This window comes from Tremella mesenterica, assembly GCF_000271645.1.
Source record: "Tremella mesenterica DSM 1558 unplaced genomic scaffold TREMEscaffold_7, whole genome shotgun sequence".
NCBI lineage: Eukaryota > Fungi > Basidiomycota > Tremellomycetes > Tremellales > Tremellaceae > Tremella > Tremella mesenterica.
In genome coordinates, this window is record NW_006711231.1 from 795,464 (window position 1) to 823,131 (window position 27,668).

A 27,668-nucleotide genomic window follows, 5' to 3' on the forward strand; every position below is an offset into this window, starting at 1 on the left:
AACTCTCTGCGACCTTGGAATGTCATCCTTTTGACTGTTTATCAATACGTGATGGAGATCATGAGACGTTCGACTTACAATATGAGGAAGGATGAAGAAAAGTTTCGACAACCTTGACGTCGCTTTTCGGTATGCGGGTGAAAGTGACGTGGGATTTAATCTGTTGGGGGTAGAGTTTCTTATCAATTAATACCTGCAGTAGAAAGAACCAATGAGGTGTCTTCTCACTTTGGTTAGTTTAGTCTACTTTTGACCTTTCTCCCTTGTACTCAATTTTCTACCTCTGGGACACAGAGTTCATATTTGGATTATCAGTGAATCCGCAGGGCTACAGAAGTGAGATTCACTATAGGATATCTCATGATGCCTTCATATGCCGACTCTTTGAGAGGACAAGAACCGTAAGTCGCGTTCCTCACACAAACGCCCCCCCCCACCTGCCAGCTCTTCTCCACCACCACCATCATCATCCCTTGGGGAGCATGTCACTCCTTGATAAGGCAAGGGAAGAAGTTCACATGCACGACGAAGAATTGATGTATAGACAACAACACCCCTCATATGGTATCTCTCATGCACAAGACGCAAATTACCGTCCATCTTCTACCGGATCATATGGATCATCCGTCAGTGCTGTTGGAACCATCCCCACCCCTTATCCTCCTCAACCACCACCTCCCTTACATCCTTCTTATGCAACACCATCCACATCGTATACAAATCAAACGGGTGAACTCCAACATCTCATCTCACTGCCTACAAGAGAACAAGTACATCATTATCTCATCGCGCGTCGGAGACAACCCGCCGGTCTGGAAACAGGATGGAAAATCGAAGACCGTCCATTAGACGCATACATCCTTTTTTCCACCGTCATAGGATTAGGAGGAAGTGTTCAAGTAACTGAAAGAGGTTGGTGGACTAGAATAGCTACTGCTCTCGATTTACCCTTAACAGGATCCATAGATCCTCCTGACGCTTTGAGAAGGTTTTTCACGACCATGTTAAAGGAGTTGGAACAAATGTGGGAGGAGACAAAAGCTATGAACGTAGCAGATGGAAGGCATGCAGGACATGGTCCACAAGATCGATATGGTCAAAATCACGGACGGGACCTTGGTCAATCTTCTCAATCTCAATCTCAATCTCAATCACAACCTCGATCTCAGATCCCCAGGGTCACACACAATACCACGGAAAGATACGATCCTGTAAGACACGATGTGGGGCTTAGAGAATCGTATCTTTCGACAGGGACGGCGAATACAAACCATCATACCACTCCTCAAAGTTCTGTTTCGCCAGCCAACAATCAACCTGGGAACATTAGGATACATCAACCGTCGTCGATCCGTCCTCCTACGCAAGGTAATCAACTTGTACCAAGCAGATTCGGATCACAAACGAGCAACAGTGCATCGCCTGCGACACAGCAACAACCAGCCCAAACTCGATTCAACCATCAAACAACACATGTTCAACCGTCTTACAGTTTCACTCAATCGGTATATTCCCCCAATGCACAAGTACAGACGCAGCCGATACCCTCCTCTGCTCGATCTACTTTATCGACTCAATCTACTAGGACGTTACCCACCGCTACGTCTCATCTCAGTACATCAACCCAGTCCACGTTCAGTCAACAACAAACTCAACATGTGCCTCAAACTCACATTCAACATGATCAAACTTCTCATACCCAGCAACATGTTCAATCTCAATCTCAGCGACTGAGTATGTCCCAACCTTCACCATCTAAGCGTTCTGTCTCACAAAACACCAACCAGGCTGCGGGACTTCCATCTCCAGTTTCTCACCAACCTTCTCACCCTTCGAACACACAAGGTTCAGAGAGAGTGAGCAGTCAGAGGCAGACCGTTAACCAAGCCTCGCGTCCACCCCTCCCCACACCAGGCTCTTCTGCACCTACCAGATTCAACCACGATTCCTCACTACCTCGCACGACTACGTTTAATGCTTCTACAGCGATCCACGAAGCCATCAAAGCTGATCTCGCCGCATATCATCCTCCCAAGTTCTCCACCTTCGACGAATTAGTCAATTCAGACGTTCTGCCATGTCCCAGGTCGTCCTCTGACGAACTTACCACCGGGAACAAAGTATACCAATATGCCAAACGATGTCACGAGATATTGGCTGCTGTAAGGGCGATGGCTACAAAAGAGCCTGGGAAGAGGTTATCTTTGGACGAATTGGTCTTTTGGTCTAAACTTCGTCAGCTGCTCTCTGTTTTCCGAGTTCATAAGCTGACTCCACAGTGGCGATATTGAAAGCCAACAGAGGTCTCGTTATTCCCGGGCTACCCAACAATCCCAATCAAACGCCTTCCATCCCCTCCGGCTCTAATGCTCATATTACGCCTGATGCTCAAGATACTCATGTCTCCTCTACCGGCAATCCGCCTCACCTGATGGCTACCTCCAGCTCTGGATCTCTGAACAACGGTTCCGCCTCTACTATCGATCCCAACTCCATGGGATCAGCGCCCGGAACGTCAAAAAGGAAAAATCCTCCGCAATTGGACGAACAAGGTAATCCCATCAAAAAGAAACGGGGCAGGCCCAACAAAACCTTCGTCGACGCTAATGGAAATCCTATTCCCCGGACTCCCCCGCTCGACGAAAATGGTCAACCCATACTCAAAAAACGAGGACGTCCTCCTAAATTTACTCTTTCAGGATCAGAACTACAAGCTCTAGCTGGGAAATCAACCACTTTCGGATCTTCAAACTCGCCGGCGACGAATAATCAACGTACAGAGCCTATCTCACTGGTCGAAGCTGAGAATAGCGGAGTGAACGACATTATGGGTTCATTCTCCACGCAAGTGTTTGACCAGGTGACACCTACAGTCGATAACCCCGCAAGAGAACCCCAGGCCGGTCCCTCGACTACAACAACACCCTCCAATTCGCAGAAACAACGTATCATTGAGGGAGATACACGTGAGAGTATAGCCAAAGCAGTAGCGGAAGCAGTCGCCAGGGCTGCTCTGGCTAATAAAGCCTCACAAACTCCCCCGTCCACTTCGAAAACCTCCGCGATACTCGACAAGGGGACACCGAATAACGCAGCGGCATCTGGATCAGCAAGTAAAATCACTGTTCCGTCAGCCCAACTACACAAGACGATAATTCCGTTGTCTTCCTCGCCCAAAAAGACGATTAGCCTATCATCTGGTAAAGCTCATGTGGGATTACGACCAAAAGAAGCTCAACTGATCACACCTACTCGTCCACCTTTCAAATCTGCCCTCAAAACCCAGGCGTCCTCTCTCATGGCCTCAGTTTCATCGTCTCTCCCAGTAAATTCCCGACCCGCAGTAGGTCCATCAAGATCAACCAAGATCAGTAATGGCGACTCGTCTTCCACAGTGGGGCCGAAGTCTTCCACGCCAAAGTCATTCACGTCGAAGATACCGGCCCCTAAGCCTATCTCTATGGCTATAAGGAGCACTCGGTCTCAACCCTCACCTCCTGTTATTGATGATGAGCCACAGACCAGAATCACGAGAAACACGTCTGTCATCCCTAAAGGGATCTTGAAACGTCCTTCTTCAGTCACTACAGGGCCCCACAAGGCAAGTCCTATCTCTACCCGAGCCTCAGCCAGCATCCCCATTCCTCGCAAGGCTACGCCCATCTCCATACGACCGTCCACTAGAACTACTCCAACTACTTCTTCCTCCCAGGTCACTCCCAATGGTTCCACGGCCAGAACACGTCCATCACGTGTCATTGTGGATCTGACACAGAGTGAAACAAGCCCAGTTCGATCAATGCGATCATCACAGAATATTCCGACCCAAGCAGATGTGGTTCAACTTCCAAGGTCACTACGAATTGTACAAAATATCCCTTCCACAATTCGGATTTCCAGCATGCCGCCTTCTTCATCTCCCAGTGGTACAACTGGCGAGCCAAAACGACGTCTGGTCCCATTCGTTGAGCTCGTATCTCCATCTTCTCGAGTGTTTCCGGACCAAGCTCGTAGTCTCAGGTCTGCATCTATGGGTCCAAAGCCTACTGGCAAGTTTGTATCGAGGAAGCCTACAATCTTGGTGAAGAAAGTGCCCAATCCTAAGAAACCGGTGATTGTGCCTAAAATACATCGACCAGAGAAGGCGGCGACGGTGGTGAATGTGAGGAGAAAGAGGTTGAGGGCTGTGAATAGAGCAAGAGTCGTAATGACCATTTCTCGGAGAAGACGGGCGAGGTTGATACAAGCTGGTCGATATGGTGAGGGCAGCTCCTTCTCACTTCATCCATCTTCCAAATAAATATCGACCCGAATTTCGCGTCATTTCCCACTGTTTCTCCTCGAACACTAATGAGTCTCGCTAATCACAGACCCATTCCGGGATGATGACTCCGACTCTGAAGGTATCATTCACAGAGGACATCTCCGTCCCAAGATTCCTCTACCCAAAACCGACGCTAGTCGTTGGGCCCGACCTCGATCTCCCGAACCTATCCCAAAACGATTCGTACATCGTCCCGGACCCAATCTTCTCGAACCTTACCGTAGCCTTCTGACCGAAGACACTCTACCCCGTCGAGCTATCGCCCACGAATGCGGGTGGAAAGGCTGTGACGCGGTCCTTGCTTCAGAATGGCATCTCCAACGTCATGTAGACCTTCGTCAACACGCTTTACAAGGTAGATTCGCAGCTGGTACCTATGGCGAAGAAATCTTATGGAAATGTCATTGGCAAGGATGTGAAGCTCCTGCTTCTGCTCCTTGCTTCCCATCCTTGTCAGCATTACGTCAACACATCACAGCTAAACATATCGCTAAAGCTTTGATGTGTCCTTATCCCGATTGTGGATTGGTTTCCCCGAACATTTCACATCTTACCAGACACGTCATTAAAACACACGATCTGCCAGATGACGAACCGGTACCGTTAGCAACTGCCGCTATACCACCCAAAATCCCCGCTCAATTCAAATATACATCCAGAGAGGGAACGAGGACATCATCACCTGAGGTTACAGAGTCGGACGTGTCGTCGAGAAGTTCGGAGTCGGAAATACAATCCAGCGACAGAGATGGAGAACCGTCGGTTGAAATCACTGCCCAACGACTTGTGAGGTCGGTCAATGTCAATGTCGATGTTGATGTTCCCCAGGAGGGTGAGGAATCGGAAAATGTTGAAATGTTCGATGTTACTACGGAGCCAGCTTTGACCGCAGTGGACGATTTGTTGGATTCATCGAATGGTGGAGACAATCCGATTTCGGTGGAAGAATCGCCAGTCGAAGCTGAGGTTGTTCAACTTCCTCCAATTGCGGTCATTCAAGATACGGTGCAGCAGGACACAGAGGCGCTTGCGTCGAGCGATGAGATTATGGGAGTGGCGGATGTCGGTCACGGAGCCGATGTTACGATTCTCCAGGGAACATTGTCGTCCACTGAGACCGTCGTTCCGCCAACAGAACCCACAGATCTATCGACACCTGTCTCAGCTCCGATTCCAGAGGTCTCGACGTCGGATGGTGTCGAAGTTGCAATGGAGACGAGTCAAATGGAAATACTACAGCCAGCCGGAATTGACAACACAGCCGCTCAAGAGTCAGTCAGTCCGCCCGAGGACGTCGCACTTGACAATTTGACAGAACCTATGGTGGATAAGGACGAAACAGGCGACGAACAATCTGGCTTGACAGGGTTAGCAGAATCCTTGACAGCGCCTCAGACATCGGCTCCTACCGAGGCAATGGAACAAGATTCAGTCATCAGTACAAATGGGGTCATGTCTACGGAAGATCTTGAGATGGCTGATGTTTCTGAGGAACCCTCGGGCGAAGTGTCGAAGACCGCGAAGGAAGGTGTGGTGATCGAGGTAGATGCAGACCTTGCTGGGCATGTAGCGGAGGACGCGGGGCTTATGGTTGCAGGCTCAGAGCCAAACGAGAAGGCGAATGAAGATGTGTCGGTAGGAGATCAGGTTGGGGAGAGGGCAACTGAGCCTATTGCCCCTGATCAGAGCAGAGAGGAAAACCAATCGATGGCCGTTTCCGTGACTGTACCAGAAGAGGTCGATGTACCCATGTCTGAGAACAATGTGATGGAAAGGGAACCACCTCTGGTCGCTAGGGAAGAATCAAAGGAGAAGGAAGACGATCCGATGGATGCTACAGAGGCAGTGTTGGAAAAGGTGAATAGTCCAATGGCTTCTGGGCATCTCGGTGCAGAAGGTCAAGATGAGCCAGTTGTCGATGTGGACGATCGGACGGAGTTGGAGAAAAAGTCTGTGACTCCTGCGGTAGATCCAAAAGACAAGGAAGATGGGTCCATGGTCTTTGGGGAGTCGACAGAGGTAGAAAATGATAACGAGTCGAAACTCGATGATCAACCAGCGACAGATATGGTAGATGAACTCAATGGAGAGGTATCCACAGAGAAGGAAGATCAACCAATGTCGACTCATGATTCCACTTCTGTGCGACATCTGGACAATCTTTCCCATATGAACGTGGAACCATCGACCATTGAGGATAATCCCATGGTTCAAACTCATACGCCTCTTCCACCTGTATCCACATCACAAGATCCCACTATCTCCCCAACTCTCATGTCGGATCTCGTGGACTCATCATACAACCCTCAGTCAAACGCGGGATCATCAATCTCACAGCTCACTAAAGAACCTCAACCATCAACTATTATTCCCCAATCACTAAGAACATCTCAACGCATGACCCGAAAACCCAAATTATCTCTATCCTCCAAAAGACCTGAACCTACCCATCACCAACAACATCGTCATCGTCTCCCTCCTTTACCAGAATACGTAAGAGCAGAACAACTGACCACTCCTATAGTACCCGGTACGACTTACCGTTCTGCACATCGTATCGAATGGGTTCGTGTCAAAGTCTTTAAAGGTAGTATGGCAGGACCTGATCCAATCATACATTTCGAACATCCTCCTCATATGCTTTCTGCTCCTGAAGAGGATGATACTCCACCACCAGAAGGGGAAGATGGGAAGGATGTGTTGAGTGAAGATCCTAGAGCTGTCGATAAAGTTTTAGGTAAGAAGAGGAAATGGGAAGTTGTTGTTTTGATAAAAACGAGAAAGAGCGAGTTGGTACTTTAGGTCATTCGTTCGTTTGGGTCATATTATGGATTACATGTTAGAATATGCAGCATATGTTTCAAGTGTTTTTCCTTCTGAACCGAGTGAGGAGTTCAAGCAGTTTTCTTTCCGCTACTCACTTATCACTCAACTTAGTGCTCACCTTTCTTGTTAACCAAGCTACATGCTACATGCTACAGGTATTTTGACACTCAGACTCAGATGTTGAGCGTTGAGACCATGCAGTTTTTGTCAACCTGTCATATAAAACGTGCTCAATTGAAACCATATCGTTCATGCATCTTCATCACCTACGAGTTTGCACGTTGTGTATACATTCTCCTATTTTCACCATCACTCATTCTTTCATAGCCCAACTATCACCTTACGTCTTTGAGGGTATCGTATATATTCATTTGTACCATATCACGTCAATCATCTCCTGATCATGACACACCATCCTGATGATCCTTCTCCTTCCTCATCTGACAGACTACCCCGTAATCCACCGTTCACAATCCACGATTATTACACCACTCACAACTCCTTCTTTGCGCTCTTGCTAGCAGCAGCCGAGACGCTGCTCAGACTGGCAGAGTAAGACGAAGCGCTCTTACTCGCCGAGCTCCAAGAAGAGCTCAAGACTTTGCTAGCGCTCGAGGCGGAGGCGCTGGCCTCAGAGACAGCTTGTTGCGCCGAACGGGTGATAGAGACGGCGAACGAAGATGCGGAGAGGGATGCCTTGTGAGCAGCGACGGATGCTGCTGAAGAGGCGGAGGAGGCGACGGATGAAGCAGAGCTCGAGGCGTATGAAGCGGCGGAAGAGAATGATTTACTGATGCTTGAGGCGGAACTGCTGAGGGAGGGAATACCGGCGGATTTGGCAGCGACCGCAGAAGCTGAAGAGGCGGATGCGGAAAGTGTCTTGGACAAAGATGCCGCGGCGGCAGAGGCGGCGGATGAAGCGGAAGCAGCAGACGACCTGCTTATCAGCGATGTTTCATTCTAAATTGTCTCGACAACTCACCAGGCGCTGTCGGAAGCAACTGAGGCGGCCGAGGTGGCAGAGGCGGCGGCAGCCACGGCATACGAGCTGATAGAGCTGGCAGCATGCTCTAGGGACACGGAAGCAGCAGCTTTCACTTTCTCGTACTTCTCCTCGGCAGTCAACTTGCCTGACGTTAAGAGCTGAGATGTCAGCCAGATCCACAATCGTGAATAATCACTCACCTCAAGAACTTGGGAGAGCTTTTCCTCGGCAAAGTCAACACTGTTCGAAACAGCATCGCGAATAGCACCGAGGATCTGTTCGACCTTGTTTTGGGACTGGACATAATGAACTACAATCAGCTTGATACAAGAGCGGCAAGTCAGCTGTACTCACTTCGAACCTCGTGCAAGAGTGATGGGCGGGATGCGTATTTGGTGTCATCGATTCCGTAGCTTCTCAACTGTGCACGAAGCCTCGCATCGGGCCAAGCGAGATAAGGAGTGGCCGTAGCATCCTTGTACTTGGCTGACATGAGGTTGACGAGTTCTTCACGCTTGACCTCCAAGTCCGATTTGAGGTAACCATGTTCGACAAGCCAAGCGCGCATTTCACTGTCGTACCAGGATCCCCATGCTGTAGATTTGGCACGGGTGTAGTGTTCATCGAGCAGTTTCTCGTACTTTTCCTTTTTGAGCTGAGCAGCTTCCGTCTTGCTGCTGAGTTAGTTGAGTGCATTTTGAAGCTCTTGCGGTAAACTCACATGATACCCTCCGAGATGAGCCAATCACGCATTTCACTATCGGACCAAGAGCTGTACGCTTTGTCCTTGGTTTCGTAGTAGTTCTTCTTCATGGCATCCAGGAGCTTCTCACGTGCGGTGGGTTCAGGAGGGATGACACCGTGCTCGATGAGCCATTCGTGCATTGCAGAGTTCGACCATGCTTCGTATATAGGATTTGTGACCTTGAGGTAGGCAACGCGCACATTGTTCAACAGGGCAGCGCGACCGGTCGGAGCAGGTGTAGCAATGACATTGTGCTCTTCGAGCCAGGTGCGCAATTGGTTGTCGTCCCATGTGGAAAAGATGTAGTCCTTCGTGTCGTCAAACTTCTTGGCGGCTTTACCTGGAATGTTGGAGGCTTGAGTGTAGAGTGAATTGTAGGCAGAGGAAATTGAAGAGGCGGCTTGATCGGTAGGATGACCGTAGATGGCGGTGGAAGCAGCGGAGGCCCTACCAGTCAATTTCGGGCTCTTTTGATCAAAGGAATACATACTTTTGTTTGGCTAAAACGAGCAATTGTTCTCTGGTAGACGAAGGAGAGACAACGCCCTTCTCCATCAACCATTCTCTTAATTGACTTTCGGTCCATCTTCGAGTCAGTCTTTGCCTTCTCGGTCCGTTGCTGGGTGACGGTGACCACTCACGTATCAATGGCAGCCTGACTGTATACCTCGTAGTGGGCCTGAGCAACACCGGCAGCACCAGCTCCCCACTGCATCATCAGAGTCTCCCCCATGTTTGATATATGGAGCGGACTTACGGTAGCGGCAGCGTCAGCATGATCAGCTATCTGCTTTTGGATCTCTGCCAAATTTGCAGACTCTTTGATGGCGATACCCTGTTCCTTGAGGAACTGAATCGATTGATCCAAAGACCAATCTTCATAGACGGCTGTGTGGTGACGGAATACCAGCATTGCATGACATGATCACGGATAGAGGGAGGCAACAAGATCATGAGAGAGACGAGAAAAGAAGAGACAAGCGTCAGCCCCACTACAATCAAACACGGAAACCGAACTCACGTTTGTCTTTACCGAACAATTTCGCCTGAGCACCTAAAGAGGTAGCGAGGATGGCCAGAACGACCGAGACGTTGAGCTTCATTGCTTATTCACTGATGCTTTTGAAATTTGCAACGAGTGAGAAAAAGGAAGTGGAATGAGGGGATGAAAGAGAAAAAGTGTGAGTTGGGGCCGAGACACCTTTCGAGGGGAGGGGGGAGTGATGATGCGTTGCTTGGTGGGGGGGGGAGACAAATGACGTCAACCGATCATGTCATTCCACTAAGGAAGGAATACTGCGGGGCTCCACATCCCAGGCCTGGCATGGTCATCCTCGTGGCCTAGAAAATAGCCTATGGACCACTCTCCTCTCCCTAACGCAATGCACCCAGACTCCTTCTCATCCTCTTCTCTTCCTCCTACTGCACTGACTCGTAGAGATGTGTCGATGGTTCACATATCTAGGGGAGGAGCCTCAATTGCTCGAGGATCTACTCCTGCGACCTGCTCATTCCATCACAAAGCAGAGTGAGTGTTCCAACCAATCATGGGTAGCTTTCTCTTCATAATTCGAGTAGCGTCCGACTACAAGTATGATATATCAGTCCATACTGACCTTCAGTTGATTCCCATTACCTCCCTGCTGGCCATACACTCACCAATTCCCCTTACCTACCTCATCCAGCAGGACACATCATCGCCAACCGAACCAGCCGAAACACTCATCCCGCCAAAGCTAGCGACAAAGGTTCACCCAACGCATTGACCAATATGGATGGCTTTGGTGTTGGATGGTGGTCTGAGGCATTCGAATGTTACACTACTGGGATTAGTGGCGACGAAGCACTGAGACCTGCGACTTACAAAAATATCAGACCACCGTTGAATGACCTCGTGTTGGCTTCTATGGCTCGTGCTATCGAGACCAAAGCCGTAGTGGCACATGTACGTGCTACTTCTGGTGAGTGCAGACAGTACTTTTTACATAAACTCATACACACATACACCACTATTTTTAGTCCCATGCTTACCACGCATTCTAGTTCGTCGAAAGTCAGAGCGAAGATGAAGGAAGATATGTACACTACGTAGGCTGTTGCTGATGGTAGCTACCCCTGTGGTAGAGACCAACTGTCATCCATTCTCCTTTGGTCGTCATCTCTTTTGTCACAACGGTGTCCTAGGTTCTTTCCCTCTTTTCCGAGTGAAGCTCCTCTCCCTCTTACCAGAACGTTACCAAGGTACTATACTCGGTACGAGCGATTCCGAACATATAGCCGCTTTGTACTTCTTCCATCTATGTGGTCCTTCCGGCGATTGGAACATCGCATACCCTTTGAAATCCATGATTGAAGCCATGTCCAAGACCATCAAAGTTCTGGAGAGGATGAAGACCGAAGCGGAGAACAAACATGGTGTGGAACCGGAACATAATGCTCTTAATCTCTTGGTGAATTCTGGAAGTTCATTGGTCGCTCTTAGGTACGCCAGTCCGATCACTAGGGAACCACCAAGTTTGTATTACTCCACAACGGCAGGAGCTACCCTCAATAGGAAATTCAAAGATCATCCCGATCATGGTGTTGAGGCGGATGGAAGGGATAAAGAGGAACATGGGAAACATGTCATTGTGGCAAGTGAACCCAACACGTATAATGCCGACGAGTGGGAGATCATCCAACCCGGGGAAGTGGTCAGTGTAGAGAAGGATATGGAGGTACGCAAGGAGATGTTGGAAGTGTGAAGTGGTCATCGTCGTTCAATCACTTTGTGAGTGTAATGCATGCAACGCTGTAGGCTGTAAGATCGAGGCTGGAGAAGCCCGACGAGAACGATGGTTAGTCACCGGCTAGACGGAAGCCGGTTGGTCCACTCGGAGATGTAAGACGCACGTGTTTGCTCGTGTGACCAATGTACGCACTCGTACTCGGATACATTCCTCACCCACCTCACACTTGTTCTTTCCTATCTAGCATTTCCGAGGGTAGACCACAAGTCATGGCAGAGCAGTCGATCATAATCGACTTGCTCGATGATCCCAGCATCATGAGCTGTGCGTTGCCTTTTCTCACATTCGACCCATTATCGTTCGCTCCTGATTCCATACCATGTACCACCTTGAAGAACCTTATGGAGAATTTGATTACACGGGTCAGAAGCTGAAGTGCTAGCTGCAAAACACGTACATGTCACACCCAACGATCCACTGTTCATGTGGTACATAGTCTTTATAATTCTACTCGTCCTTCTCGGCGGTGTTTTTTCCGGTTTGACCTTAGGTTTAATGGGATTGGATATGGTAAGTCCATCTCCGCCAACTTCTTCCTTTTTTCTATATCATGTCTCTCGTACTATCCGACTCTATCTTTTCAACGAATGTCAACACCCAACAACCTATCCATGAGCGAGTGCGAGCTAAGATACCAAAACCCACCATTACACCAGGATAGCGAACACGTGAAAGCTGAGATGTAGGTCAACCTTCAAGTCCTGAGTTTATCCGGTACGGTAACCGAAAGACTTCAAGCTTCTCGAGTTCTCAACTTGTTACAAAAAGGCAGACACACTCTCCTAGTTGTTCTCTTACTCGGTCCGTCCCTTCTCGCCATAAGTCTATGTCGCTTATGAAAAGGAAACACGTTGGTCAATACTTCCTTACCCATTTTTCTCGATTCTATCGTCAGCTCTCCAACTGTATGATTGGTACGAGTAAGCTGATGAAGAGGTGGGAGGAGGTTGGATAGCTGTTTTGGCTAGTACGGCACTTGAGGTGGGTCATGCTTCCCAGCTTTAGCTATGTCTGTCATTGAGGGGAGGGATGACTCACATCTTAGTTGATCTTTGGCGGTAAATATTCTTTTCATAGGCGTGAAAAGAACTGAACGTGATTTTCTTTCCATCTTCATAGAGTGAGTGAGAAGTGTGGGAAATGGGAAAGAAAGTTAACAGATATGTAGAATCTTACCGCAATGTTTGTGATTTATCTTGGAATGAGAAGGAAAGCTAAGAATAGCTATATGTAACCGATATGGTCTAGCTATAGGCTCACAGTTCGCTTCGACAGTGAGAGTGTTCATGTTGATTTTATACCCTATTGCTTGGCCTATCGGTTATGTGAGTTTGTCTTCATTTTTTGTTCCTCGTCCTCTGACTTCTGGGAAGATTCGGTTATTCAGACTCGGACAGTCTTGAGATGAGTAGATTAGGCTTGTAACTCCACATCATGAACATTGAAAGACACAAAGTTGACGATGGCTCTTGGGGAAGAGAAGAGGGGAGGTGGGATATTGTCGAAGTGGGATGACTTGAAGAGTAGAAAAGACGCTGATGATCAGTTACTCGATCATTTCCTCGGTGCACACGGAGGAGTCACATACCGTAAAGCAGAGTTGAAAACTTTTGTTTCTCTAGGAGTGGAGGATAAATTACAAGAAGACGAAGTGGCGCTTCTTGGTAGCGTGTTGGAATTTTCAGGAAAAACAGTAGAGGATGTGATGACGAGATTAGAGGACGTCTATAGATTGAGTGGGGATAAAATAGTAGTGAGTTTCATGGTTTATCCTTCCTCCTCTACCACATGCGTCTCACTGTCTTATCCTTCTGTCTCCGCCCTCGGGTTGTTGGAAGGAAGTTTTCAACGCCACCGTGAGACGCCTGAAGCCTGACCAAGTGTCTTTCCGGGTGGAGGTATGAAGAGACATCCGAACAGATAGCAGGAAGGCAATTCATGATCAGGATGATGAGCTCGTCAGTGAAATCATGAACAAGGGTTATAGTAGAATACCCATCTACGATCCCCGCTCTCCTGAGACATACCTGTGAGTAAATCTCCCCTTGATTTCACAACTGACCTCAAGGGGCTACATGACTATCCGTAGTCTGGTAGAATACGATCCCACGGATTTACATCCTATCTCTACTTTGGTCGAGCGGGTTTTACCTCAATGTCCACCTGAACTTTCTCTACTCGATGGTCAGTCGTCTTGGTCATCAACGTAATTTTTGAGCTAATCACTAGCTATGTCATAGTACGGTTCAGCTCCCATCATTCTATGGAAGCTGACGAGTAGTTTCCAAATGGGTAGAAGTCATATTCTTCTCGTGACTACCTCACCAGGTGAGGATCAAGGAGCAGTGGGTGTGGTGACTCTAGAAGATGTCGTCGAAGTGAGTTTCCCCCCGTCTGTTTCAGATTGGGCGAGCTGATGTGAAGGAGCTGATAGGTCGTGAAATCATTGTCAGTCCTACGGGTCCACTCATCTTTTGTCTATTGAGCTGACGGGTAGGACGAATCTGATCAATATGTCGATGTTCACAGGTATGTCCGACTTCTTTAGCTCGAACAGAGGTCTGAACCTGAGCTGATTACTAGTCGAGTACCAGTCGTTCGACGTAGATATCGTGGAGTTGGATTGAAGAAGATTTTCGAAGGTCGTCAAGAGCGTCGAGGTAGGGTGGAAGGAAAAGGAGTGGAAGGAAGGTTGATAGATGATTCTTCTGTATGATTCCTTCGTTGCATTATCTCTTTGTCCCTGTATGGTCTTTTGGTCTCTCGACATCTATCACATGTTCTAATTCCTCGCTGATAGAAGCATTCGAGTGGGTTGGGGGTATGTAGAAGTCAAAACAGACACATACACTCGGCCGAAGCATCGAGCGGATGAAGAGATGCCACGTGGCAGATACCTATCCTAGGATCCCCTCTCCGGTCGTTCCACTTGCTTCTCGCTTCACTTTTTCATTTTATTTCTCTCCTTCATCGGCCATCGAGCCTTCGATTCATTCGCCGTCTGACCAATTTCGCCCCCACAACCCTTCATTCTTCCCTCTTATCAATCCACTTGACGGAACTCGGTCAGGCGTAGACGTAGATATCGGAGCTAGTCGATATTTTAACATCGGCCGATCTGCAAATTCCACCCTTTCCTCTAGCGACATATCTCCTCGCTTCGTTATTCGTAAGATCCATACGAGGCGACGTCTTTCAGTATCTCGCAAGACATAAGACAAGACAACTCCACCGATCCCATCATCTCTTCAGGAACAACACAAGTAAAATCAACTGGCTGAGGTATAGTTGTCACTCGAGATTTTCAACAAGATGCCTTCTCCAATTGATATAGTCATACTTCTTCTAACCATCATACTCCCTCTTGGATGGTACTTTCGTAATTCCTTACCATTGATAGGTACCAAGAGACCCCCGACTCAGGTAAAGACGAAGGTGGAGGAAGATGGTGATCCTAGAGATTTCGTTAGTAAGATGGAGAGGACTGTGAGTTTTGATTTTGTTTCATATGCCTCACCACTCTACTGCTTCATATGTTGTGATAGATCTTGTTTTCATTATTCGTATTCGTTAGCTGTGCTTTGTATCCTCGGCTATGGCTCGGTGGGCTTTCATCGCTTTTGTTCGGATGCCTGACCGGCTATTGGAGATTTTCGACATGTGTTGAGGCAATTCATCGTGCCATCTTTCTTACGTAGATCTGTCTTTGTCTGCGTCTCCCTCCTTCCTCTCCCCTCCCCACCTCACCCCATTCTCCCCTCCCTCCCCTCCTTTCCTCAAGCTCGGGAATGCAGCAAAGCCTGGAATATAGGGCCAACAATAGTCGCTGATGGAGGAATACGCAAACGATCTGTCATCTGATGCCAAATGCTATATACTGACCTCACCAGGGAAAACGTCTCGTCATGTTTTACGGATCTCAGACCGGTACTGCCGAAGAATACACTATCCGTCTTGCCAAAGAAGCCAAGACACGATTCGGTCTTTCATCTCTCGTATGTGATCCAGAAGAATACGACTTTACCAATCTCGACACCATTCCCTCCACTCATGCCGTCTTCTTCGTCGTAGCCACCTATGGAGAGGGCGATCCTACCGATAATGCACAACCACTCATGGACTTCCTGCTTGACCCCTCTGTGGAGTTCAGCAATGGCTCCACTCTCGAAAACCTCCGCTATGTCATCTTTGGTCTTGGTAACAAAACCTACGCTTATTACAATGAAATCGCACGTAAGTTGGACAAACGTCTGGAAGAACTGGGAGCGAAACGTATTGGTGAACGCGGTGAAGGAGATGATGATAAAAGCATGGAAGAAGATTATTTAGCATGGAAAGACCCTCTTTGGGAAAGTTTTTCCACCGAATTAGGGATTGAAGAAGGTGGTGCAGGTGACGTTGCGGATTTCGTTGTCACTGAAATCGAATCTCATCCACCTGATAAAGTTTACCATGGAGAATTGAGTCCTAGAGCTTTGTTAGCTACAGCTAGTGGAAATACGACACCTATAGGATCATATGATTCGAAAAACCCTTATCCCGCACCTGTTCTAGCTAGTAAAGAATTATTCGCCATGGGAGGAGAAAGGAATTGCGTTCATATGGAATTCGACATTACCGGTTCTGGTTTGACTTATCAACATGGTGATCATGTTGGTATTTGGCCAAGTAATCCTGATTTAGAAGTCGATCGAATGCTCAGTGTATTGGGTTTAAAAGAAAAACATGATAAAGTCGTTTCTATCGAAAGTTTAGATCCGGCATTAGCAAAAGTTCCATTCCCTACTCCAGCGACATACGAAGCCATATTTCGACATTATTTAGATATATCAGCTATAGCATCTCGTCAAACTTTAGCATTTTTATCACGTTATGCTCCTACGGATATCGCTAGAGAAAGATTAACAAGATGGGGAACGAACAAAGAAGTTTATCATGAAGAAATAGATGGACCTTCTCTAAAACTTGCAGAAGTATTACAAGTCGCTGTTGGTGATTCTTTACAAGAACCTTTTGACTCTGTTACCATTTGGCCAATTCCTTTCGATAGGATAGTATCAGTTATACCAAGATTACAACCTCGATATTATTCAATTTCTTCTTCATCTAAACTACATCCTTCTTCAATACACGTAACTGCCGTTGTATTGAAATATCAATCACAACCTTCTCATGCTCATAGACATGAACCTAGATGGGTTTATGGAGTTTCAACAAATTTCATATTAAACTTGAAAAACGCTTCTGGAACAAATACACCTATATCAACTTCATCCACCATCATACCTGATCACAACAATAATTTCGATTCATATAAACTAGAACCTCAAGCGGTAACAATGCTAAAAACTCCTTCTTATAAATTATCAGGACCAAGAGGTCATTATGTCCGACAAAACGTTTATAGAGTTCCTATTCATGTTAGGAGAAGTACTTTCAGATTACCTACAAGTCCAAAAGTCCCAGTCATCATGATCGGTCCTGGAACGGGTGTGGCACCTTTTAGAGGTTTCGTACAAGAACGTGTGGCATTAGCAAGGAAAGCGAAAGAAAAGAATGGTGAGAATGCTTTGAATGATTGGGCACCGATTTATTTGTTTTATGGATGTAGGAGGGGAGATCAAGATTTTTTGTATAAGGATGAATGGCCGGAATATGAGGGAGAGTTGGGTGGGAAATTTAAGATGAAAGTGGCTTTTTCTAGAGAAGGTCCAAGTGAGTGTTAATTTCTTCCTTCTTCCTGCTTCTCCCTCTCATGTTCACTCCCTATCTTAACAATTATACTTCACTCTCTCTACTCTTCCGTCTACAACTCTGATTGTTCCAGATCTCCTTTCTTACTCCTGCTGCACGTCATAACACTTACCGAGTCTCTTGGACGAGACGACGGTCTCAAATGCAATCACATACGCATGCACACTGTCGAGTGTTATGGATACGAGGGGAAATTCACTGACATACAGCCAAAACATACGTCCAAGATCTTCTATGGGAATTGAGAACAGAAATCGCCCCTCTCATATTAGAGAAACGGGCTTATGTCTACATCTGCGGAGATGCAAAGAGTATGGCTAAATCGGTGGAAGAGAGATTGATCAAGATGTTAGGTGAGGCGAAAGGAGGGACGGCCGAGGTGGAAGGGGTCAAAGAGTTGAAGTTGTTGAAAGAGAGGAATGTGAGTCATCCATCAACGTTTACTTCAAACCTTCTCCTGTTTGTTCCCAGATTCGGCTTTCAGCCATGTATGTCGGACGTCCTTCCTTTCTTCGGAGGAACCACCTGAATGCGCTTTACTCCTTGCTATCTTTGTCCCACCCACTTTAGACTCGATGTCGGGATACATGTTATGTGTGTAAAGAGTGGAAGAAGGCGGGGGGGCACAAGTGGCTTTAGAATATCAAGCACTAACCAGCAGCGCCTCATGACGGACGTATGGAGCTAATTGTTCGTTGTTCTTGGTTGGTGGGATCACGCGGGTAACGGGTGACCGACTGTCGACCTGGGTGCGATTGACCAAGGTAGCATAGCATGGGATTTGATTGCATATGGCTGTCTTTGTCACAACCCTCCCACCTACTTTGATCGTTATTCATGACCTCATGTCTGCTATCCCCAATTTCTAACACCCATCTAACCAAACCGAATCGACCGAAACCGCCGTTCTCCACGTGACTTTACTTACCATAGTCGTACTTTACGATCGGTGCCTCTTTGAGCTGACGATCGATCGAAAGTCTCACCCCTCCCTCTTGACCTTGTGACCTCTGACTTTTGACCCTTGACAACTCTTTCCCCGCCCTCTCGACGTATCGACGTGATACTCTGCAGCGCGCAGCGGCTAGTATGTCCCCACATGCCATCATTGATAAATACAACCTCACCATATCTTTACTCATCACCATAGCATGGCAACTCACTGGGTTCGCAGTGGCGTGGACGTTGCAATTCGATAAAATCACCGAGTGAGTCGACCCTACTCTTCTCCTTCCCAATACCTCCATCTCTTTCCTTAGACAGTCTCATACCCCACAACCAAAGAGACTTGACCCCACAACCCAACCAAATCAATAAGTCCTCTTTTCCTTCTTTCGTCTCTCTGATCACTTGGGGTATGCGTGTGGGACAGATGGCCAACGGCGGGAAGGGCGTGTATTCATAGAAATATCAATATTCGGGATTGAGATGAAAGAGAACGTTGAAGAAAAGGAACGCGACAGAAAGAGGGTATCTTGACTGACAAGATAGTTTCACTGGTGGATCAAATTTCTTCATATTAGCTTTGATCACTTTGACTACAGGAGGGAGTGAGTACCTCGGATACTGATCAACATGTCAATCGCTGATTTCAGCTTATCATGCGAGAAATATAGTGTAAGGGGAGTTTGTTGAGTAGGATGAATGAAAGCTGAGGATATAGCGCTTCAGTGTTGATTATGCTCTGGTCGGCCAGATTGGCTGGGTTTTTGTTATTCAGAGTCTTGAAAACAGGTAGTGAGTTTTCCTTCTTTCCCCAAACCTTCAAATATACAGTATTATCACTTTCACTCAATGTCATTCATAAGACCTCGTGCAGTGGTCCTTGTACTACTCAGCAGTATCGAGTTTATCTTGCTTTGATCCTGGGGTGAAATCAGACGGGGTGGTGGCAAGAGAGACATTCTACAGTCACTGAGTTTGCAGGCGACACCAGATTCGACGAAATGCGATCACATTTCTTCAAATTCGCTGGATTTTGGGGTTTCCAAATCATATGGGTATGGACGGTCTGTACGTTCACCTCATATCTGATTTCTGATACATGGGATTGATGAGTAGCTCTCCCAACGGTGATTCTGAATTCCCCAGCGGTATCCGATCTCAATAGAGGAGGAGGGAATCCTTCGTTTGGGACTGGACGTGATATTGCCGGAATTATCCTTTTCGCCATTGGACTTTCCTGGGAGGCTTTAGGGGATATACAGAAGGTGAATGTCTCCACCTTCTTCTACCCACTGCACATATTGCACCCTTGGGACAGCTCTGCCTGTCGGTCGACCTGGACTTTTGGGTGTCAATGGGGAGAAACAAGACTTCCGATCGTTTGCTCTTATCCGGGCTATGTCAAGCCCAACTTCGGGGTAGAAGGATTGTTCTGGGACGGAACAAAGAAATTGATGAGCAGTACCTATACAAATCGTCCAAACCGCCCAAGGGACAACCATGTACCAAAGGCTTATGGTACTTTTCCAGACATCCACCGTATTTTGGAGAAATCGTCCTTCATTGGGGTATTTGGATATTGTGTCGTAAGTCGTGCCACCTTTTCGTCTGTTTCCAAAACTCTCTTTTGCCCAATCTCCAATATTTGCCCATCATGCTTCACCTTCTCCCAAGACAATTGAACCAAGAACCACTGTTGGGAAGAGGGAATGACTTGGATCAAGACTAATCTCAGTGTCACCAACCACCAATGGCCATATTAGCTCTGGAGCTAAACGAGCGCAATACACAGCTATCGTCGCTCCTCTCTTGACAATGGTTCTGTAAGTCCCCCTTCCCTTCTCCTTCTCTCAAAGCCTTCTCCATTCTTCCGTCATTCTCCCCATTTCTTTTTCTCCCTTTTCTCACCGCCATCCAAACTCCTCGAGATAGGAATATCAGAGGTTACCAAGCCCGTCAGACAAGTACGCGCAAATATTCGTCATAGCAGCTTAGGGTACCTGATCTTTCGAAGCTGATCTTGAGTCTACTTTTCCTCTCCGGTCTACCCACGGCCGAAAAACCAACAGCAAAGAAATATTATCTCCTCTCTCATTCTTCCTCTCCCTCTGATCCAAACGCATGGGATAATTACAAACGGTATTTGAAACGAACGAGCATCCTCATCCCTTTTCCTCCTGCGATATACGTTCGTCTACCGGAGATTATCAAACGGACTATTCTTCTTGATTTCCCAATGTATAAGTTTGATGAGGGTAAAGATGGACGGGAAGCTTTGGCCGAGGAGGCGAGGAAGTAGCATAATCTGTATGGTGTATGATGTATGATTTACAGTATGATGTATGATATCTAACTTCTACACATTTCTTGTGAAGACTAACAAAACTTTTGCTGATGCACACCGGACATACTAGAGTAAGAGTAGCGTACTCCGCTCTCCTGTATCACTCCACTTACTACAAGAGGCAGAATTTGGATGTTCGTCTCGCCCACAGCCATTGTCGATAAGTTGGATTGAACAAGCAGTTCCATAATGCGTTTCAAACATCCAGAAGAAAGTCATCAGGTGTATGATCAAGATTACACAAAATGCATATGTACCAATCAATGCTCACGTATGATATCCATCCTCTTTTTTCAGATCCCAGAGGCATTCTTAGCAGCTTGCATCCTTCTTTTCACACCTTCACTCCTATCATCACCCCTACCGGTAGCTCTTAACAAATAAGCAGAAGCGTATCTTTCCACTTCTGCAGAAGGTATGACTGATTTATCACCCATCCATCGATCAAATATGATACTTACCTCTTCAGCGAGGTAAGTGTGTGCTATTTCATCTTCAGCTTGTTCGGTGAGGATTCGGAGAGTTTCCCAGATATCTCGAAGGGGTATACCACCATCTAATAAAGCCAGAGTAGCCATTCCTTCCGCCGAGGAAATCAAAGCGCATTGAGAGTAAATGATTGGGAGGATGATATCTGATTTATCAGGGTTATTTCTTTCATATACCAGGGTGATCAGTGTGATATGTAAATCTACGAAACATGAAGAATGAGGATGGGGTGATTCATTTAGATTGAAGATGGTTGGTGCGATGTGATGACTGATGGGGAAGTGAGGGTGTGAAATGGTAGGAATGATAGTAGAGGGAATATCAAGTTGAGAACGATGTGTGTGTGATGGTGTGAGGGGAAAAAAAAGCGCAAAGGGAAAGAGAAGAGTAAGAGAAGGAGATAGGAACTCACCCAACGGAGCAGCTTCAGAAGGATAAAACCTTCTACATAAATCAATAATCTTTTCAGAAACACTAACATCTTTAGGTTCTTCACATCCTTCAATCAATTGATTCCAAACAGCTTCACAAACATCATCTACCCTATTATCACTAACTTTTAAAATAGCTAATAAACTTTCTAATAACCGATAAGGCGCTGCGTATTTATGCCATAGTTCGTCCAAACCCAAAAGAGAAGAGTTCAATTCGTCTAAGGCGGTTTGTACGTTTGGATCGGTAGAAATGGGTAGAGAATGGATGGAGTGTAGGATCTCAAGTTGGACTTGAGTGACTTCGAGTAGATCAGATAAGGAGTTTATGAATTCTACGTCGGGGGAAGTTAGGGATACTGCTGATTTTGCCGAAGTAAGAGATTGAGCTAGATATGCTAGACGGGTTTGGAGTGACATTGGACTGAGTGTCAGCGGGGGATAACGAGTTCGTTGAGTGTGTCACATTTGAGTGTGACAGAGAAAAGAACAGTAGATAAAGGATTTTGAAGTAGATAGAAAGATGATTTGTCATGAAATGTGTGAGAAGTGATTGAGATTAGGAAGAAATACTGACCTAGGTCTGGTGGCGAGATTATGTAAAGCGTGAGCGGCTGATAACCATTCTTCCCTTCTAGCGTAGAATTTCCAAAGTAAATCTCGTCGATCTTCAAGATCACTACTGGTGGTTCTGAGGTATTCTTCGATATAAGGAGTGTCGAACTTTGCTGTCAGTTCTTTTCCTATTTGCTGAGCAGGTCCGGCTACCAATACTGGTGCCCATGACGGAAGAGACACCGGTCAGTCATTATATGGAATGACGAAGTGCAAGAAAGGGCAGCTGAAGCCAAGCTAGATGACATGTGGCATGGGCAGAGAATGGGAGATGTTGTGATGGAAAGGTGAGTCCGGATAAGCCGAATATAACATGACTGTGCGGGCTTTTCCGGGAAGTCGTAACGGAGAAGTGGATGGAAGCAAAAGACGCTCTCACCTCTAACAACTGTTCATGAAGCCCACGAACGACATGCCAGTCGTACAAGTAGAAATGGAACAATTCATCGTCCGACGCAATAGCCATGGCATAAGCTTCATTTCGTTTCTGTCCCGCTGAAGCCGCTCCGGTAGCTAATTGTCAGCTCGTATTTCCCATCCATTGCCCGTTTTACCCCTGATCAATCGTCATCCCATCAAGCCTGGGGAAATCGGAAAGTGCACAAGGAATGTACTCTTCTGATCTGGATTTCAAGAAAAAAGCTCATCATTCCAGCAACATTGAAGGGAGGGAGGCAGAGGGAAGGAAATTGAAAGCAAAGTGGAGAAAAAATAGGCAAATGGAAGAAAACAACCCACCATCCCCCCTCGCAGTACTCTCATCCAACATCTCATCATACGCTCCTAAAGCAGCAACGACCAAACCATAACATTCCATCCTCAAATCATACATAGCTTTCCTCGGATCAGCAGGATGTCTACCATCTCTCACATATTCCCTCGCTCGATCATGAGGATCAGCATTAGCAGCACAGTTGAGAGGAAGTTCAACAGCTCCTGGAGTATATTGCATGGCGCGATACCGTGCTGATATATCTTTCAATCTGGAAGTAGGAATTGACGAAGCTGCTTTGTTGAATAAACGGAGAGATTCGACGAGTGCTTCGAAACGTTCTTGCACATCACGGGAAGATTCAGCCCTACGAATGTTTTCTTCGGCCTAGTTGTCAGCGGTCGTCATCACAACTGTTTGACATCTCTACGGTACGACAGACCTCGACGTAAAGTATCCTGAAAGGATGAGGAAAAAGAAGAGTAGTGATTTGACTAAAGAGCTAAGCGGTAGACGGACCTTGTACAAAACCACATCTCCAGGTTGACAGAAAGTTCCACAACGTTGTTGTAAGATCTCACTCAAACTATCAATACCGAGTTCTTGACCGATTTGTTGTTCGATCAAGGCAGTGACTAATTTTCTGGCTACTTCACGTCCGTCCAAACTTGTCAAAAGACCTTGGTATGTGAGATTGAGAAGGGTTGATTGGAGTTGAGCGTCACATCTGTGTATCAGAAAAAAGTCAAGTCGAACAACGAGACTTTCCCATCGTTCTGGCGCTTAATGCACCCCGAAGACTGGTGAACTTTCTTTGAGGAAAGAGGAGACATCAAATTGGGAAATCAATGGCTGTAGAGATGGTACTGGACACAAAGCACTAACCTCGCGATGACATCGGATATTTTATAATCCGCCAAAAGCAAAACGAAACTTATCGCCTCTACAGCCTGCTTTACCAAAACTCCCATTCCATGCAATGACAATTCTTCTTGATCCCAAGCCAATTTCGCATCGCCCTCCGCTTGATGTCTCGGAAACGGATGTCTTTTTACGTTAGCTTTCATCCAAACTTCAATTCCCTTTTGACTCACTCTTCAATATACCGCCGTAATTGATCCAATCTTCCTTGCACCACCAGTAATTGAGATTCTGGAACATTCAACACCTGTCTCCCCATGACCGAAACTGTGACCCTGAGATTCCATATGGGTCTCAAAAATCTAGCCAATATCAAAGCCAATCCATCATGTCGTGAAGAATACACGATAGATCGACCAGTTGTACCGTCCTTAATCAAAGGTTGACCAGCTTGAAGCAGTATACTATTGACAGAGGAATGTAAGTCAGATTGTTTTAAATCCGCTTGAGAACCTAACATTATACCCATTGCTCCTAATTGATTCTTCCCAAAGGTCATACGAGCAATGTTGACCCCAGCGTCTTTCTCAGAATCCAAAGAGGATTGGAGCATGTCCACCGGTCGCGGTTGAACTGCCCAGAAGAGACCACTGGTAGCTAAGATCAAGAACTGTCTGGCTTCTGTAGTAGATTGTCTTGGAAGAGGTGAAACGGCTATACCGTCTGTTCGACGGAGTGAAGGTGGGGAAAAGGCAGGATTGGTAGAATGAGCTTCGACTATCGTCCATACTTGACTTGAAATTTCATCTTGGACAGGCCATTCTTGTAACACTGAAGGTTCGTAATTTTCGAAATTTTCCCGGCCGGAGGATTGTCTTCCTGGATTTGGAACGAAGAAAGTGAGTTGAGAAACTGGGGTAGGAGAGGAGGTGGGATGTTGAACACCTATGAAAGTTCCAGAGGAATAAAAAGAATGGTCGGCGAGACGAAGTTGGAGATGTTGAGGTGGGAAACGGTAAAACACTGGCCCAAATCCTGAAGGGTAGACTGTGAAGTAGACCCGAACCCCTAAATAACCTGTCAGCTTCGTGGTCGAGCGTTTGACAATGACTAAGCATGGTATGCCAGTGGTCCATTGAGACGTCTCGCGTGGAGACGATGTGGGGGACCGGTCAGTCAAAGGCGGATTTTGTCTAGAACACATCGTGCTACCGGCTGATGAAGGGAGAGAAGGAGAACTCACCATTGTCCGCCACAGCCATTAATCCCACACGACGTGATTCGTGGCTTCCAACGACGAAAATGCCTACGATTCGACTCGACAGAGGTGTACCCCTGGATTGAAGATCTCGTTTGAGGGTGAGGAACTTGCTCTTGAGTATAAAGTTGCTTCCCGAAATATCATACTGATCTATCACTCCGGTAGTATGGAGAGTGAATAGTCTGTTCTGCGGGGCGTCTATGACGAATGATTGAATACCTTCTCGGTCTGATGTCAGCTATGAGTTCTGCACGCTCGCGAACTTCTTGGGATCCCTAGCTAGACCCATCTACTCTTGGGCGGAAGAGATATTCGAGGTATTAATCAATGACCTTGAATGTTCGAGCAGCAAGGACGAAAGTAGATAGGTTTTGGAGTCTAGAAAGAAGTACACGCTAAGGAATAGGCGAGGGACGATGACGACGAGAAAACCCACTCTGCGATGATAAAAACGTCGGTACCCAGTTACTCAACGCTCCACTTGTTCGGTTATGCAGAATGACCCTTGTGGAACTCCCAAAGAACCAACCCCCTTCTCCAGAATATTCCAACTCGTACAAATCTCTATTGAGACCAAGCATGAATATCCTTCCAGAGTCGCTACCGTGTATACTGACCATAGTAGTTGGTGTGTCCACTGTGAGACTGGTTTGGTATAGACTCAATTCGCCTTGAGGAGATCTTGATAGTCCGAGGAGTGTAGCACGTGATGATGTACAGATCAGGAGAACGTGAGTGATGTCGTCTACGAATACGTCTGTATGTTAGTGTTATATTTGACTGCTTGAGAGGATTAGAGGGGGGAAACTGACCTTTGCGAGCTTTGACAAGAGCTACAGCTTCGATAGTTTCGCTTTGTTCGTCATACCGACTGAAGTCTCGCCTGGGCGTGAGTATCGGTGTTATATAAGCCGACTAAAGAGATGGGAGACACGACAAAGAGTTCGATTGAAGATAGAAGAATGAACTTTTATGCGCAACATGGTACTTGGTATTAAAGGCGGTCACCTTTTAAGATACGAGAGGATGATTGTGAAAAGGAAGACTTACCCATCATTGTAATTCCATAAGAATAATTTGTTGTCCACTGTGAACCACGCTCTCTCCAATTCTTCGAACAAGCCCATTTTCGCCGTCAGATGTTTGTCTGAGCGGTCAGCGTTTATCAGGGATAGACTAAATCAACACGTTAACATATCCCCACTGAACGTCATGAACATTCGTCCTTCGAAGTCAGGACAAAAGGGAGTAAGGTGATCATATCAACGGACAGCAAGCGAACAATGAGCAAAGCCATGTCGAGTACCATAACCACCAGTAGACAGTGGAAAAATCACTGCTTCGCTCGGGGTGATACACACAAGTCCAAGCAGGATCCAAACTCACAATTCAACTCTTGATGTAAAGCATCCGGTAATGGCGTAGTCTTCGTGATTCTTATCGGTCTAAAAGCGTTCGATCCTCCAGGTGGAGGTACATAAGGTTCAGGATCTGATTATCAGCAAATGACAATAACATATTTTTTCAAATTTCCATGGTCAGATCAAAATTTGAGAAAATGATACTGATGGAAATCCTTCAGTATCGCACGATCAGGTCAAAATCGAGTAAAGAAGAGTAAATCAGATCTGAAGAAGAAGAAGAAGAAACCACTGAACTTACTATTTCGATCTAAACAATCCCCTAAATCCGGTGATATCTCATTATCCCCATTCAAAGCTCTTTCAACTTTACCTCTAGCTCTACTCAAAGGTCCATAAACGGGATCTTCATCTTTACCTACGATCTCTAATGGTTGTGGGATAAGTTGAGAAGATGAATGTTGATACGTTGACCAATTCGTTACTGAATTAGTAGTATTTCCACTTTGTATCATACCTCCATATGACATCCCTGTCGTTGTTGTCATTCCTCCCGTTCCAGTACCGGTTGTAGTTGTAGTTATCATTCCTCCTTGACCACCGGATACACCTCCATAAGTTCCTGATCCTGATCCTCCTCCATATTGAGATTGTTGACTGGAAGTCATTTGTTGAGGATTGATGTTATTCCACATGTTTTGTTGTCCCATTTGACTGACTTGTCCCATTTGACTAGTTTGTTCAACTTGACTCGGTTGCCCATACTGTCCCATTTGACCAGGAGCAGCTCCTGTCGAGGGTTGAGACATTCCATTCCCACTTGATATCCCTCCATGAGGTAAATGAGAACTCACCCAGTTCGCACCGCTCTGAGCTATTTGAGGAAGATGTGGATAGAGAGGTTGAGAAGTAGGATTGGGTTGACGAGAAGGTATGAGGGATTGAAATAAGTTTGACATTTTCACGTCTCTGTGCGAAAATCTTTCATTTACACCAAACTTTTGGTCAGAGACGTACTTTTCTCTTCTTTACTCAATGTGAAGAGAAAAGGTCTCTCCTGCACTTTCGTCGGCTGTCGGTGGGAGAGAAGAAGAGTTTGAATCAATGCGAAAGAGATGTTTGAGAGTGTAGGAGATCAAGCAGAGGTTGACTTTTGTAATGTTGGATGTGGCACTTTTCAATGTGGCATTTTGTCTACACTCACAAGTGATTCGCGTGCGTATAAT

General features: G+C 46.5%; 5 protein-coding genes across 5 annotated transcripts; 3 read left to right on the forward strand and 2 right to left on the reverse strand.

Annotated features, from left to right (window-relative positions):
• Positions 1–363: 363 nt before the first annotated feature.
• Positions 364–7,126, forward strand: TREMEDRAFT_63204 (uncharacterized protein; the record flags this gene model as incomplete). Its single annotated transcript, XM_007005400.1, has 4 exons — positions 364–401; positions 545–2,235; positions 2,280–4,259; positions 4,371–7,126. 4 exons carry the CDS (start codon positions 364–366, stop codon positions 7,124–7,126), a joined length of 6,465 nt encoding a protein of 2,154 aa, XP_007005462.1.
• Positions 7,127–7,642: 516 nt separating this feature from the next.
• TREMEDRAFT_69180 (uncharacterized protein) lies at positions 7,643–9,793 on the reverse strand (the record flags this gene model as incomplete). Its single annotated transcript, XM_007005522.1, has 8 exons — positions 7,643–8,087; positions 8,133–8,293; positions 8,336–8,445; positions 8,490–8,809; positions 8,857–9,327; positions 9,371–9,466; positions 9,522–9,589; positions 9,638–9,793. The coding sequence occupies 8 exons, from the start codon at positions 9,791–9,793 to the stop codon at positions 7,643–7,645; spliced, it is 1,827 nt and encodes a 608-aa protein (XP_007005584.1).
• A 4,901-nt stretch (positions 9,794–14,694) lies between these two features.
• TREMEDRAFT_71903 (uncharacterized protein) lies at positions 14,695–18,229 on the forward strand. Its single transcript, XM_007005523.1, has 4 exons — positions 14,695–15,155; positions 15,560–17,384; positions 17,633–17,844; positions 18,085–18,229. The coding sequence occupies exons 1-4, from the start codon at positions 14,982–14,984 to the stop codon at positions 18,109–18,111; spliced, it is 2,238 nt and encodes a 745-aa protein (XP_007005585.1). The 5' UTR covers positions 14,695–14,981; the 3' UTR covers positions 18,112–18,229.
• A 283-nt stretch (positions 18,230–18,512) lies between these two features.
• TREMEDRAFT_31874 (uncharacterized protein) lies at positions 18,513–20,667 on the forward strand (the record flags this gene model as incomplete). The annotated part of the gene is made up of 9 exons (XM_007005241.1): positions 18,513–18,631; positions 18,915–18,973; positions 19,019–19,040; positions 19,087–19,160; positions 19,350–19,436; positions 19,485–19,633; positions 19,831–19,954; positions 20,104–20,191; positions 20,394–20,667. The coding sequence occupies 9 exons, from the start codon at positions 18,513–18,515 to the stop codon at positions 20,665–20,667; spliced, it is 996 nt and encodes a 331-aa protein (XP_007005303.1).
• Positions 20,668–21,085: 418 nt separating this feature from the next.
• On the reverse strand, positions 21,086–27,401 carry TREMEDRAFT_63207 (uncharacterized protein; the record flags this gene model as incomplete). The annotated part of the gene is made up of 15 exons (XM_007005401.1): positions 21,086–21,133; positions 21,174–21,346; positions 21,614–22,056; positions 22,210–22,355; positions 22,627–22,760; positions 22,986–23,346; positions 23,479–23,686; positions 23,845–24,006; positions 24,054–24,930; positions 25,064–25,309; positions 25,518–25,838; positions 25,894–25,964; positions 26,132–26,228; positions 26,468–26,572; positions 26,744–27,401. The coding sequence occupies 15 exons, from the start codon at positions 27,399–27,401 to the stop codon at positions 21,086–21,088; spliced, it is 4,050 nt and encodes a 1,349-aa protein (XP_007005463.1).
• Positions 27,402–27,668: the final 267 nt, after the last annotated feature.